Source organism: Oncorhynchus mykiss, chromosome 12, assembly GCF_057628025.1.
Source record: "Oncorhynchus mykiss isolate SJ-2025 chromosome 12, ASM5762802v1, whole genome shotgun sequence".
Lineage (NCBI taxonomy): Eukaryota > Metazoa > Chordata > Actinopteri > Salmoniformes > Salmonidae > Oncorhynchus > Oncorhynchus mykiss.
The window spans coordinates 37601287-37614936 of NC_143033.1; the positions used below are offsets into that span (position 1 = coordinate 37601287).

Below are 13650 nucleotides of genomic sequence, written 5' to 3' on the forward strand. Positions count from 1 at the left end.
AACCTTTCTTCTGTAACCTGACATATGATATACACAAAATATTATTGTGGAAAGTGGTTTATTCAATGGTGTTTAATGAATGAATGCAGTTTTGCATTGAGGCTTTGGAATGTTTTGGATGGATTGGAAATGTGTGCGTTGCGGTTCAATCTTTTTCGCTTTGATGTGAACTTCATATCGAGCATATTAACACTTTGTGGCCTGTTTTTTTGTGAACCGACTCCATTTTGAAGGACCCGGTGAGCTGAGAAAAAGGTTTTGCAACTCGTCTAAAGACAAGGAAGCCATCTGTTTTCTGGGTAGCCTATATTAGAATGCATTTACATGAAAACGTTCTAATCCAATAATTTAAAAGCGCATGAGATATGGGGTATGATATGATGCCATTGTTGGCACAGATTGAGCAAATGACAGGCATGACAGGCATGTCATAGTGATTAATGTGGATGACAGTAATTGAAAATCTATGTGATAATTAAAAACCAGTAGAGCGGAATATGCCCGTAATTTTTCCATCACAAATATTTTTGGTGGAACTCAAAGCCTCAGCAATACTCCAAGCTGGGGGTTGGGAGGCAGTGCCGATTGGTCCGCTCTCACACAGACACGGGCAGGCAGGGGCTGCAAGGGGCAGGTCGACAGCTAGGAAATAGTCATAATTTAATAATGCATTGAATATGAGGTAACAAGGAATTAGAAACTTATAGCACTGTATGATATGTCGCTGTAAATGGGTGGTTCTCTCAGTAAGTGAAATGCATGCATATATTTATCGTTTGAAGGGGCCGCCGGTGGTGTAAGAGCTATCGCAAGTAGAGTATATGTCCACAGGATCCTGGCCTAGTATTGCTGCTGCTGGGATTCTCCTCATCCGCTTTCACAAAATTCGAAAATAGCATATTTAATGATAGAAATGAAAGGTTTGACAGTTGTTTTTGCGGTGACCGACATTTAAATGGTAAGATTCTTGCGGCATATCATTGTCATACGCGTTTTTATTTGTTTAAACATTCCGTCATTGTGCACAGCATACATCTGTCGGTGGAAGTCTGTACGTATGTGTGGCAGTGTGAACCTGTGTGTCGATACTGTATGTTCGCGTGCCAGCTATGCACTGAACCGATATCTCTGTGGTGCCTCGTGAGCCATGGCACACAGAGTTGATGCACAGGCGCTGTCAGGAGCTGTCCATTTTATTCTTGGTTTCGCGATTTCTTCATCAGCCTTTTGAAATCAACTTAACCCTTCGTTGTTGCTGGGCAGGACAGCGTGTCATTACAGGTACTCTGGTCTAATTTTAACATGACCAGCGGCCTGCCAAACGCGCAATAGGTTGCCACAATTCCACGTTCTTGGCGGTGTAGCGAGGAGTGGAATGACACTGTTGACACTGTTGCCTAATACTTTATTTTTATTTTTTTTAGGTGGGGAAAGATAACCATATCACATTTTTATATATAACGAAATTCAGTAATTTAAAACTTTCCTAATTTTACAACACTTGTTTTTTTTATAACATTTTTAATAACTTTTCAATAATATACTATTACCATCCCCATTTTTGCCACTTTCTATAATAGCTAACCACGAACAGTAAAACTAATTGTATGCGATCAATAATTGCAAATCCATGCAATTAAAGTTGCTATCACTTATTTTAAAAAATATTTTTTGGGCCTATTTCTGTTTTTTTTATGTTTAGGATGGAGCCTTACCAGGATGAGTCGGCCCTATGAACTGCCCATCAGCAATGCTCAGGCCTGTCACACTGACCCAACAGTGACCTCTGCCCCCAATGACCCCTTCTCTCCCTCCTCAAAGCACAATAACCCCAATTCTAGACTAGACCCTCCACGTGCCATGCAGCTGTCCACCGGCCCTGCCCTCAAACCTCCATCCACTTATGGGTTCATGCCCAAGAACCTATCCTCTTCCTACAGTCCTCTGAGAAGGCTACAGCACCTGACCACCACGGTCAGCCACCCGGACCTGATACAGGTTGGAGAGGGGGAGAGGGAGGTCTCGCACACCCGAAATGCTGTTGGGAAAACTGACTTTGGGAATTCCTTGGCCCTCACAGCTCCCCAGCCAGGCAGGAGAGACACAGACACCAGTAAGACTAATCCTAGTGTGGAGAAGAAGAGTGACTGTTGCTTCTCTGACCCACCTAGTCCAGACTTTTCACTGGATAGCAATAGCCCTTTTGCGAATGGCTGCCTGCACTTTGAGTCCACTTTGTTTGATGATGATGATGATTATGATGAAGAGGATGATGAGGATACAGCTTTACCTCTGACAGACAGACATAGCAAAGTTGGAAAGTCACCTGGACCTCTTCCTGAATTGTTTAACTTGAAGGTAAAGAAATTACTGAAGCCAGGGCTATCTGTGGGTAAAGGCTTGCAGTCCCCTAGTGTCCCCCCATTAATGGCACCTTTTACACAACATGGCTATTGACAGCAACATCATGCAGTACCCAACAGCCCTCAAATGTAATCCTGTAACATGTCACAGTTCTGGCCTGGGTACTTCCTTTTCAGTCCAGATCACCTGTTTTACTGTGCAACATAAATTGTCAAGCTTATTGGTTTTGATTATATGTGAAATGTCAATGAAGATAGTGATAGGCCTAAATCCTAACTAATTAGCAAGAAAGGTCAAGCGAGGTCACTTCCTCTATAATAGATAAGATCCTCAGAGCTGGAAATGATCCATGTAATTCCAGCATATCAAATGGTGAATTACAATCAATAGTTGAAATTATACCTTTTGAAATACCTTTTGAAATTAATAAAACACCTGCACAGAGAAAAGTCATTAGTCAGGCCATATCCAGAGCTTTGTTTAGTGGCTGGAATGTTATGCATGATCAGTTGATACAAGTTTAGTAAGGTTGACTGACATCTAGGCTAGAGAGTGTGCACAGAGCTGATATATGCATTTTAATGTTTAAAAGATAGTTGGTAATATGATGTGGATTTGCACTATCTTGCATCTGGTGAAAATTAGGATAGAGTTGCAGGGATTTAACTTTACCTAACCTAATTTACCAGGACTTTGGTCCTGGCAACTCAGCAACCGTATAGTCTTGGAAAATATTGGAATGCTTGCATATGTTTACATTTGCGTATATAAATTGGCATGTAAATTCTGATATAAACCTTTTTTACTTACAGTACCAGTCAAAAGTTTAGACACACCTACTCATTCAAAGGTTTTTCTGTATTTTGTACTATTTTCTACATTGTAGAATAATAGTGAAGACATCAAAAATTTGAAATAACACATATGGAATAATGTAGTAACCAAAAAAGTGTTAAACAAATCAAAATATACTTTATATTTTAGATTCCTCAAAGTAGCCACCTTTTGCCTTGATTGCAGCTTTGCATGCTCTTGGCATTTTCTCAACCATCTTCATGAGGTAGTCACCTGGAATGCTTTTCCAACCGTCTTGAAGGAGTTCCCACATATGCTGAGCACTTGTTGGCTGCTTTTCCTTCACTCTGTAGTCCAACTCATCCCAAACCATCTCAATTGGGTTGAAGTCGGGGGATTGTGGAGGCCAGGTCATCTGATGCAGCACTCCATCAATCTCCTTCTTGGTCAAATAGCCCTTACACAGCCTGGAGGTGTGTTGGGTCATTGTCCTGTTGAAAAACAAATGATAGTCCCACTATGCTCAAACAAGATGGGATGGCGTATCGCTGCAGAATGCTGTGGTAGCCATGCTGGTTAAGTGTGCCTTGAATTCGAAATAAATCACTGACAGTGTTACCAGAAATGCACCCCCACACCATGCTTCACGATTGGAACCACACATGCGGAGATCATCCGTTCACCTACTCTGCGTCTCACAAAGACACAGCGGTTGGAAACAAAAATCTGAAATTTAGACTTATCAGACCAAAGGACAGATATCCAACGGTCTAATGTCCATTGCTCGTGTTTTTTGACCCAAGCAAGTCTCTTCTTCTAATTGGTGTCCTTTAGTATTGGTTTCTTTGCAGCTATTCAACCACAAAGGCCTGATTCACATAGTTTCCTCTGAACAGTTGATGTTGAGATGTGTCTGTTACTTGAACTCTGTGAAGCATTTATTTGGGCTGCTATTTCTGAGGCTGGTAACTGTAATTAACTTATCCTCTGTAGCAGAGGTAACTCTGGGTCTTCCTTTCCTGTGGCGGTGTTCATGAGAGCCAGTTTCATCATAGCGCTTGATGGTTTTTGCGACTGCACTTGAAGGAACTTTCAAAGTTCTTGAAATGTTCTGTATTGACTGACCTTCATGTCTTAAAGTAATGTTGGACTGTTGTTTGTCTTTGCTTATTTGAGCTGTTCTTGCCATAATATGGACTTGGTCTTTTACCAAATATGTCTATCTTCTGTATACCCCCTACCTTGTCACATCACAACTGATTGGCTCAAAAGCATTAAGATGGAAAGAAATTGTACAAATTAACGTTTAACAAGGCACACCTGTTAATTGAAATGCATTCCAGGTGACTGTCTCATGAAGCTGGTTGCCAAGAGTGTGCAAAGCTGTCATCAAGTCAAAGGGTGGCTACTTTGAAGAATCTTAAATCTAAAATACATTTTGATTTGTTTAACATTTTTTTGGTTGCTACACGATTCCATATCTGTTATTTCATAGTTTTGATGTCTTCACTATTCTAGAAAATAGTAAAATAAAGAAAAACCCTTGAATGAGTAGGTGTGTCCAAACATTTGACTGGTACTGCATATAACATTAATTTAAACATGTCTTGAAGTAATTTAAATATTGATTATTTGGTGTCTATCAACAGATGGACAGCCCAAAGAAGAAGTCCCTTCCACCTGTAAAGTTTTTAGAGGGTGAAGTTATATGGGCAAAGTTCAACCGAAGACCCTGGTGGCCTTGTGAGATGACAGTTGACCCAGTACAGGGAACCTACCACAAAATGAAAGGTAGGCCCTGGTCCTGGGTATTATTTTAACAACTCATTTTTTTTTTAAACTGATCTTGTGGAACAGATTTGTACTAGCTTTGAAGTGTTATATTTCACAATCCACTTTACATTGAAATGGACACATTTCTCTTGCAAAATGTATTTTATACTTGTGATAAATGTTAAATGAAAATGAAATCTACCGGATCCTTTGCTCCTGTGTGGTGATGTTTCAGAGCCCAGTGATAGGCCTTGTCGGCAGTACCACATCAGGACCTTTGGAGAGCCGTTGGAACTGGCCTGGGTCGCAGGAAAAGCTACACACACTTTTCATGGAGGCTTTGAGTTTGAACAGCTCCCCTTGATACGCAGGAGAGGAAGGCAAAGAGACAAAGACTACAAATACACTGTAATTATTAATGTGAATCAAACATGTGGCTCAGCTTTTTTGTATGTTGGACAATAACCAATCATGTTTTACCTGAATGTATCCAAAATACAAATATTTGTGATTACAAAAACACTTTCTTTTCCTCCATAGATACCCAAGCGTTTTAAAGCATCTTGGGAAAAAAGTGTGGCTGAGGCAGAAGCTGTCCTCCCAGAGCGGCCCAAAATGGGGCCCTCTAGACCTGACTCCATAGATACAACCCTCCATGATGGGACCACATTAGAGAACAAGGACCTTCCAATTCCCCCTTCCTACATTCAATCTGCCTCTATATCCCCTGCACCAAGTCACATAACAAACGGAACTGTGTCACCACAAAGTAAATCTTCCCCAAAAGGAAGCATTTTCAAGAAGCCTCAGAGGAAGAAGAATCCAACTAAAGCATCAAAAGCTAAAAATGAGTTCTTCAACACCGAAACATTAAGAAGCACTCACAAGCCAGAGGGGGACATCGAAGAATGTCCGTATTTGGACCTTGACTCTATCCCCAATATTTTGTGTCCTAAAGCACTTGAGCGTCAATCCAAGCCCTCTCAGACTCAGCCCTCAGTTCCAGTAGTAGAAAAAGTGAAGAAGCAGCCTGAAGTCCAAACTGGCCTGTGGTTCAGCAAACCAGGAAAAGACAGGCGACTCATCACTACCACCTCCATATCTAAACACAATTCCTTTAGTAAGGGCCCCTGCAAGAAAAATACTCAAACTGCAGCTGCTGTCAACAGACAGACACAAGTGTCCAGTGTGGCAATCAAGGAATGCTCTAGTCATCAGTTGAAGACTCCAGTGTCCAGTGTAATAGTCAAAGAACGCCCTGCTGATCAGTCGAAGACTCCAGTGTCCAATGCAACAGTCAAAGAAATGACTGGTAATCAGTTTAAGACTCCAGTCTTAAGTGTGCCCAAGCTCACGGAACAGTCGAAGGACCTGGGCAAGCAGCCTGCGCATCTGCCCGCTAGCAACCGCCTCATGACCAGAGCTCTTAAAGCTATGGAGGAAGCTGAGCGGAAGGTGTCATCTTCCACAAACACGCCCTCTGATAAACCAGAGACCAAAACCAACTGTTATACAGAGGACAAACCTTCAAAGGCTGACAACGATAATCAGATCATGGCTTTTCCAAATTGCTCTTCATCAAAGTTCACCAGGTCGAAGGACTTTGAGGCAGAGGTTAAGACAGAAAATGAGAGCTTCTTTGTATCCCAGATGCCTGCGGATTTCATACCTCTAACTTCTGGGAAGGAAAAGAAAGAGAACTGTGTGTCTCACATCTCCTCCTGTTCCTCTCCTTCGCCATGCTTCTCTCCCATGGATGTCTTCAAAGACATCAAAGAGTTATCCTTCAAGTCCCTGGAATCAAGTGATGGTGATGAAAAACATGTGTCTTTTAAACCAGACACTAACTACAAGTTCAGTACTTTCCTCATGCTGCTGAAGGACGAGCACGATACCAGGGAGAAACATGGTACACCCTTGGAGCTGGAAATCAGACCACCAACTGCCCATGTAAAAGAGGAGCCTTCAGTAATTCCACCCTTACTAGGAGAGGAGTCACTCAGTCAAGGCCCTAGTCTCAGTAAAAGTCAACAGTGCAAGGGCAAAACAAAGGCCAAACCCAAGCTCAAGTCTTCTCTGAAAGTAGAAATCCCACAACTTGAAGGCAGCATAAACCAGGACTTGAAAAGGTCAGCCAAAAAGAGAGGCTTGTCTGGGACTAAAAATAAACCTAATGGAAAAGAGCCTTGTGGTAAGAGGTCTCCTGGACCTGGCTACCTTGGGATGGAGGCCTCACACCATCTTTCTAGCAATGCCTGTCAGAGGTTTAACCATGATTCAGGGACATTAGGGGGGTTGGGGGAGGGCTGCAGTGGGCTAATGAATGAGAGACCACAGAACATGGTGCCTTTGGAGCAGGGTGGTGCAGACCCATCGGTGTCCTTTCAGACAAAGACAAGGTTAGACCAGCAGATTATCCCTGCCATCAATTCTGCAAACACTACACAAAGTACTGGGGAAGGCCAGGAGGCTCCCACAGGTAAGGAATAGTTTTTTCTTCTTCTTGGTTTGACAGAAGGGTATCCCAAAGGAGATTATGACTGATCAATGCATTGACTTTGCTTTGGGAATTATGCCATAATGAAAATATCAAAAGCTATAATGTGATAGCGTCCGATTCAGGGCCATGATGCCAAATTCTGTAGATCATGAAATGTCATGGTTTTTACATGTGTGAAATATTCATACTTTTTGCACACTTGTCCTTCATCAGCACATAAACGAATTAGAAAACCAAGCAAAAGACTCATAGAATGGACAGAAGAGTATGATCAGATATTCTCCACAAGGAAGAAACAGAAAAAGGCCCTCCAGTCTTTGGGAAAGGTAGCTCACTCAAACATACAGTATTACATCTCTTGGATTTTCTGGGTTTTGTACCAGTTCTATACCCTCTTCATGTTTTTCCAGGTGGCACAGTCCAACAGCAACAAACCAGATCCCCTACCATCAGAGAAACCCACACATGACCATGCCCCTCTGAACCCACTTCCTGAAATACAATCCCTGCCCCCAGAGGAACCATCCAAGACCCCAAATGGACAAGCCCCTCCCCGAATAGAGAACACTCCCCCTCAGGATGCACCTATCCTGTCCATAGATACTCCAACCCTGCCTCCTGAAGCAGACCCTTCGCTGTTGTGTGACAGTCTTACAAAGAATGTTGGTGAGAAACATACATTTACATATCAAATGTATACTTTGGTTGAATTGCAAAAAATTACAAAATGTTTTCGTAAGCAATGTGCCCTGAAACCAAGGAATTACTGGTTTTATTACATTACTCCTCTGTAGTAGTGGTCTTAGATCCTAAACACCTCATTATCCCAGATGTGTGTAAAGGTCCATAATAACACTGTCCTGTGGCAGGTGACGTTCCTTACTTGGAAACCATCCGTAAGAGACAGAGAAAACCCACTCTGAAGATTCTGGAATACTCAGAGGCTGCCACAATCCCAAAGAAAAAGGTATGGAGGGGTTAGGGAATGGTTGTGCTTTGTTCATTAACCTTTTTGGGATAGTGGGCAGCATTTTCACTTTTGGATGAATAGCATGCCCAGAGTGAACTGCCTCCTACTCTGTCCCAGAAGCTAATATATCATATTAGTATTAGTATCGGATAGAAAACACAGTTTCTAAAACTGTTTGAATGATGTCTGTGAGTATAACAGAACTCATATGGCAGGCGAAAACCTGAGAAAAATCCAACCAGGAAGTAGGACATCTGAGGCTTGGCCTCCGAATACACAGTGGGATATGGATAAAGTTGCACTTCCTACGGCTTCCACTAGATGTCAACCATCTTTTAGAAACTTGAATGAGGATTCTACTATAAAGGAGGGGCTCATGAGACCTCTTTGCGTCAGTGGTCTGGCAGAGTGCCTTGGTCTCATGACGTGCACTCCCGACAGAGTTACCTCTCGTTCCAGTGCTTTTCTGAAGACAAAGGAATTCTCCGGTTGGAACATTATTGATGTTTTATGTTAAAAACATCCTAAAGATTGATTCCATACATCGTTTGACATGTTTCTAAAGGATTGTAATGGAACTTTTCGAGTTTTTGTCTGGACGAAGTGTCTGCGCCTCATGAAGATGGATTACTGGGCTGAACACGCTAACAACAAGTGGCTATTTAGACATAAATGATGGACCTTATGGAACTTTATGGAACAAATCAGTCATTTATTGTCGAACTGGGATTCTTGGGAGTGCCGTCTGATGAAGATCATCAAAGGTAAGTGAATATTTATGGTGTTGTTTCTAACTTTGTTCACTCCAAAATGGCGGATATTCCTCTGGCTGTTTTGGGTTCTGAGCGCCGTTCTCAGATTATGCTTTTTCCGTAAAGATTTTTTGAAATCTGACACAGCGGTTGCATTAAGGAGAAGTCTATCTTTAATTCTGTGAATAACACTTGTATCTTTTATCAATGTTTATTATGAGTATTTCTGCAAAATCCCCCGATGATTTGGAATCAAAACATTACTGCACATAAGGCACCAATGTAAACAGAGATTTTTGGATATAAATATGCACATTATCGAACAAAACACAAAATGTATTGTGTAACATAATGTCCTATGAGTGTCATCTGATGAAGATCATCAAAGTTTAGTGATTAATTTTATCTATATTTCTGCTTTTTGTGACTCCTATCTTTGGCTTTCGACTTGGCTAATCATATGTTGTGCTTTCACTGTAAAGCATTTTTTGATGTTTATCTTTCATTTGCTGTATTGGACTTGTTAATGTTGGAATGTTACATATTTCTAAAAAAAAATTTTTGAATTTCGCTCACTGCCTTTTCAGCGGAATGTTGTCGAGCGGAACCCCTGCCCTAGAAAGGTTAAAACTTCTTATGGCTTGGGGGCAGTATTTTGACATCTGGATGAGAAGCGTGCCCAAAGTAAACTGCCTGTTACTCAGGCCCAGAAGATTTGCATATAATTGGTAGATTTGGATAGAAAACACTCTAAAGTTTCCAAAACTTTTAAAATAATGTCTATGAGTATAACAGAACTGATATGGCAGGCGAAAACCTGAGGAAAATCCATCCGGGAAGTGGGATTTTTTAGATGTGGGTAGTTTTCAATTGAAGAGAGTATAGAGTATCCTATGTGTTAGGGCCCAGATTGCCATTCCTATGGCTTCCACTAGATGTCAACAGTCTTTAGACATTGTTTCAGGCTTGTTTTCTGATTAAAAATTAAGAAGAATGAGACCTTTCTGTCAGTGGACTGTAGAATCATGCAGTGCTGGTTTGCGCGTGTGACCAAGTGTGCGCCCTTTTTTGTTTTTCCTTTCTATTGAATACGCTTTTGTCCGGTTGAAATATTATCGATTATTTAGACAATTGACAACCTGAGGATTAATTATAAACATCGTTTGACATGTTTCGACAAACTTTACCAGTACTATTAGGATTTATTTGTCTGTATTTTTTGATCGCCTTTGAGCCAGTTGATTACTGAACAAAACGCGCCAACAAAACTGAGTTTTTGGGATATAAAGAGGGACTTTATCGAACAAAACAAACATTTATTGTGTAGCTGGGACTGTTGTGACTGCAACCATATGAACATCTTCAAAGGTAAGTGATTCATTTTATCGCTATTTCTGACTTTTGTAATTCCTTTACTTGGTTGTAAAATGTTTGTATGCTTTTGTAAGTGGGGCGCTGTCCTCAGATAATCGCATAGTATGCTTTCGCCGTAAAGCCTTTTTGAAATCTGACAAAGTGGCTGGATTAACAAGAAGTTAATCTTCAAGCCGATGTATAACATTTGTATTTTTTATAAATGTTTATTATGACTATTTCTGTATTTTGAATTTGGCGTTCTGCAATTTCACCGGATGTTGTCGAGGTGGGTCGGTAGCGGAACGCCTGTGCCAGAAAGGTTAACCCCATCAGACCCAAAATATATTTTTTTTCCCTCCACTGTTTGTAAACAATGTCATTGTAAACAAACACTGTATAGCTTAAAAACATGATTAAAACTATAATTTTGATCTCATAGATGGTCAGTCCTTGCATCCATTGCCCCATCTATGAATTTAGTGGTTACATTTCTCCAGCTCCATTCCTAAGCTCTTTACCCAAAAAGGTGGTGGGGTGTATGCTTTGTTATTGATTGAACTGCACATTGTCCCCTTAAACAGTTGAATTAAGCTCATGAGGCATTTATACTTTACATTCTTCAAGAAACAATGCTATATATAATTAATTTTAAAGTAAAGAAAAAAATGTACCAATTACAGATTGCCCCTTTAAGGATTTTTCTTATGGGTCCATTGACTTTCACAGTAGTGAAGGCCTTACAGCAGGGGTTGACTGGTTAATTGTGTATTACAGGTCAAGTCCCTGAAGTCCAGCTCATCAAGCCATGCTGTTCATTCAGGTCAGTCTACACAGGAAGGACCTCCCTCAAACTGTCCGCATTACACAGTTCTTAAGCGTCTTTCCCACTGTTGTGTAAGATGTGTACAGGAAAAGCATTAAGAAATGTAAGGCTATACACTGTTTATCACAATGTTTTGTGATACTGCTTTCATTTACCTCATGATTGTCAATTCAGAGGGTTGATTGGTCTTGGGGTCAAAGTTGACTTGACTGTTTTTTCCCCCCAGGCTCTGGACAACACTCCTTTAAATCAAAGATCAAGCAACCAGACTGCCCCCAGACACAGAGTTGCATGGAGAGGGGGTCAGACATCGACCTCACCACGCCCCCCACTAAGGACACTAATCTCCATGACGATTGGAGGGACACCATAGACCCAGAGGTCAGACAATGTTTTACCTGATAATAACATAGAAATTACATGGTAAAATTGTAATTACAAAATAACGACCCAAAAAGAAAACAATAACACTAAAACATGCATCAATACGTACCTGAATGTTTTTCTTTCTGCATCGAATAGTGTTACGGCATGATTGCTTGCAATGTGGCTTTCGGTGCTTGAACTGTCCTGCTGCTTTTCTTCTTATTTGCACCTCAGTGTTTTACATCCAGTTTCGATGACAGCTTTTCATCCATGAGGGAGGAGTCTTCACAGTGCGATGACACACTCTTCCCCAATAAGAAGATCATAGTGGACAGAGGGGGCGTGGCCTCATTGAAGGAGAATGTGTGTCAGGTGAGTACGTCTAACATCACCAATATAAGAGTGGTAAGGGGCCTCCAGAGTGGCGCAGTGGTCTAAGGCACTGCATCGCTAGCTGTGCCACTAGAGATCCTGGTATGAGTCCAAGCTCTGTCGCAGCAGACCGCGCCCGGGAGACCCATGGGGTGGCGCACAATTGGCCCAGCGTTGTCCGGGTTAGGGGAGGGCTTGGGCGGCAGGGATATTCCTGTCCCACTAGCGACTCCTGTGGCGTGCCGGGCACAATGCACGCTGACACGTTAGTCAGGTGTATAGTGTTTCCTCTGACACATTGGTGCAGCTGGCTTCCGGGTTAAGCGGACGTTGTGTCAAGAAGCAGTGCGGCTTGGCTGGGTTGTCTTTTGGAGGACGTACGGCTCGTGACCTTCGTCTCTCCCGAGTCCGTAGAGGAGTTGCAGCGATGGGACAGGACTACGACTACCAATTGGATTCCACAAAATTGGGGAAGAAATCTATAAAAAGAGTGGTTACCTTATGTTTTTTAACCCTTTGACATGTACCAACAAACGGGTGTGATCATTCTACAGTGGTCCCTGCAGGATACGCTCAAACCGGTGTGATTAGAACTCTTATTTAGAACGTCCAGTTTGGATTGACGCAACAGTCTGCGATTGAGCTGGCCACACTGTTTTTTCACAGAAACATTTTGCACAAACACAGTCCTCACAAAGTTATGTCCTGAATGTGAGCAGTTTATTTTTGGATGCAATGTTCAGACATTCACAGAAGTAGCAACGTCATAACACAATCATTCAGCCGGAAAATGAAGGCTACATTAGTCCTAGCACTAACTCTCGGCTGACAGGAACCACAATAAGAATGATCTAATAGCAATTACTATTTATAATTCATCACATCATGGGTGAGCTCACCATTGATCGAAATAATTGAGTAAAACACTTAATAAAAATCTTAAGTAATCCGACGATATTTAGTTTGTGCGCGCCACCATGTTTGTTTTTTCACTCCAACCAAAGATATGAAGAGGAGGCAAGATGAGTTTGGTCTGTTTGCAGTATGCATGTTGAAGTGGTGTGTCGTCTACGATCAATCACTTCCATTCAATTACGGAAGTTTACTCGAAAGATAAGTGAACCATTCCTTCATCTCATTATAACATCTTTGGTCTGACAGATGTTTACGTGACACCCAGAATGCATTGTATAATGTCAACAAACATGGTGCCACACATAGCTGGCAAATAGCTTAGCATTAGCTCATCATAATTAGTACAACCTTAAAAGAGTATTTTACACATATCGCAGGTGTCTATTACAATCTATGCAATAATCGGAATGCATTATTTGTCACAAGTACATGTCAATGTGAATAAAACTGTAAATACATGATGCTCTACATATACTGTACATACAGTACCAGTCAAAAATGTGGACACACCTACTCATTCAAGGGTTTTTCTTTATTTCTTACTATTTTCTACATTGTAGAAACTATGAAATAACACATATGGAATCATGTAGTAACCAACAAAGTGCTAAACAAATCTAAATATATTTTATGTTATAGATTCTTCGACATTGCCACCCTTTGC

At 41.3% G+C, this 13650-nt stretch overlaps 1 protein-coding gene across 1 annotated transcript in view; it reads left to right on the forward strand.

Annotated features, from left to right (window-relative positions):
- Positions 1-550: 550 nt before the first annotated feature.
- nsd1b (nuclear receptor binding SET domain protein 1b) overlaps positions 551-13650 on the forward strand; it is a 29834-nt gene continuing 16734 nt past the window's right edge. The window contains exons 1-11 of the mRNA XM_021623635.3: positions 551-958; positions 1703-2358; positions 4809-4950; positions 5168-5340; positions 5473-7411; positions 7646-7758; positions 7843-8098; positions 8302-8399; positions 11285-11330; positions 11560-11714; positions 11934-12071. Of these exons, the coding sequence (XP_021479310.3) occupies positions 1720-2358; positions 4809-4950; positions 5168-5340; positions 5473-7411; positions 7646-7758; positions 7843-8098; positions 8302-8399; positions 11285-11330; positions 11560-11714; positions 11934-12071 (3699 nt within the window). The 5' untranslated portion in view covers positions 551-958; positions 1703-1719. The remainder of the gene's footprint in view (positions 959-1702; positions 2359-4808; positions 4951-5167; positions 5341-5472; positions 7412-7645; positions 7759-7842; positions 8099-8301; positions 8400-11284; positions 11331-11559; positions 11715-11933; positions 12072-13650) is intronic.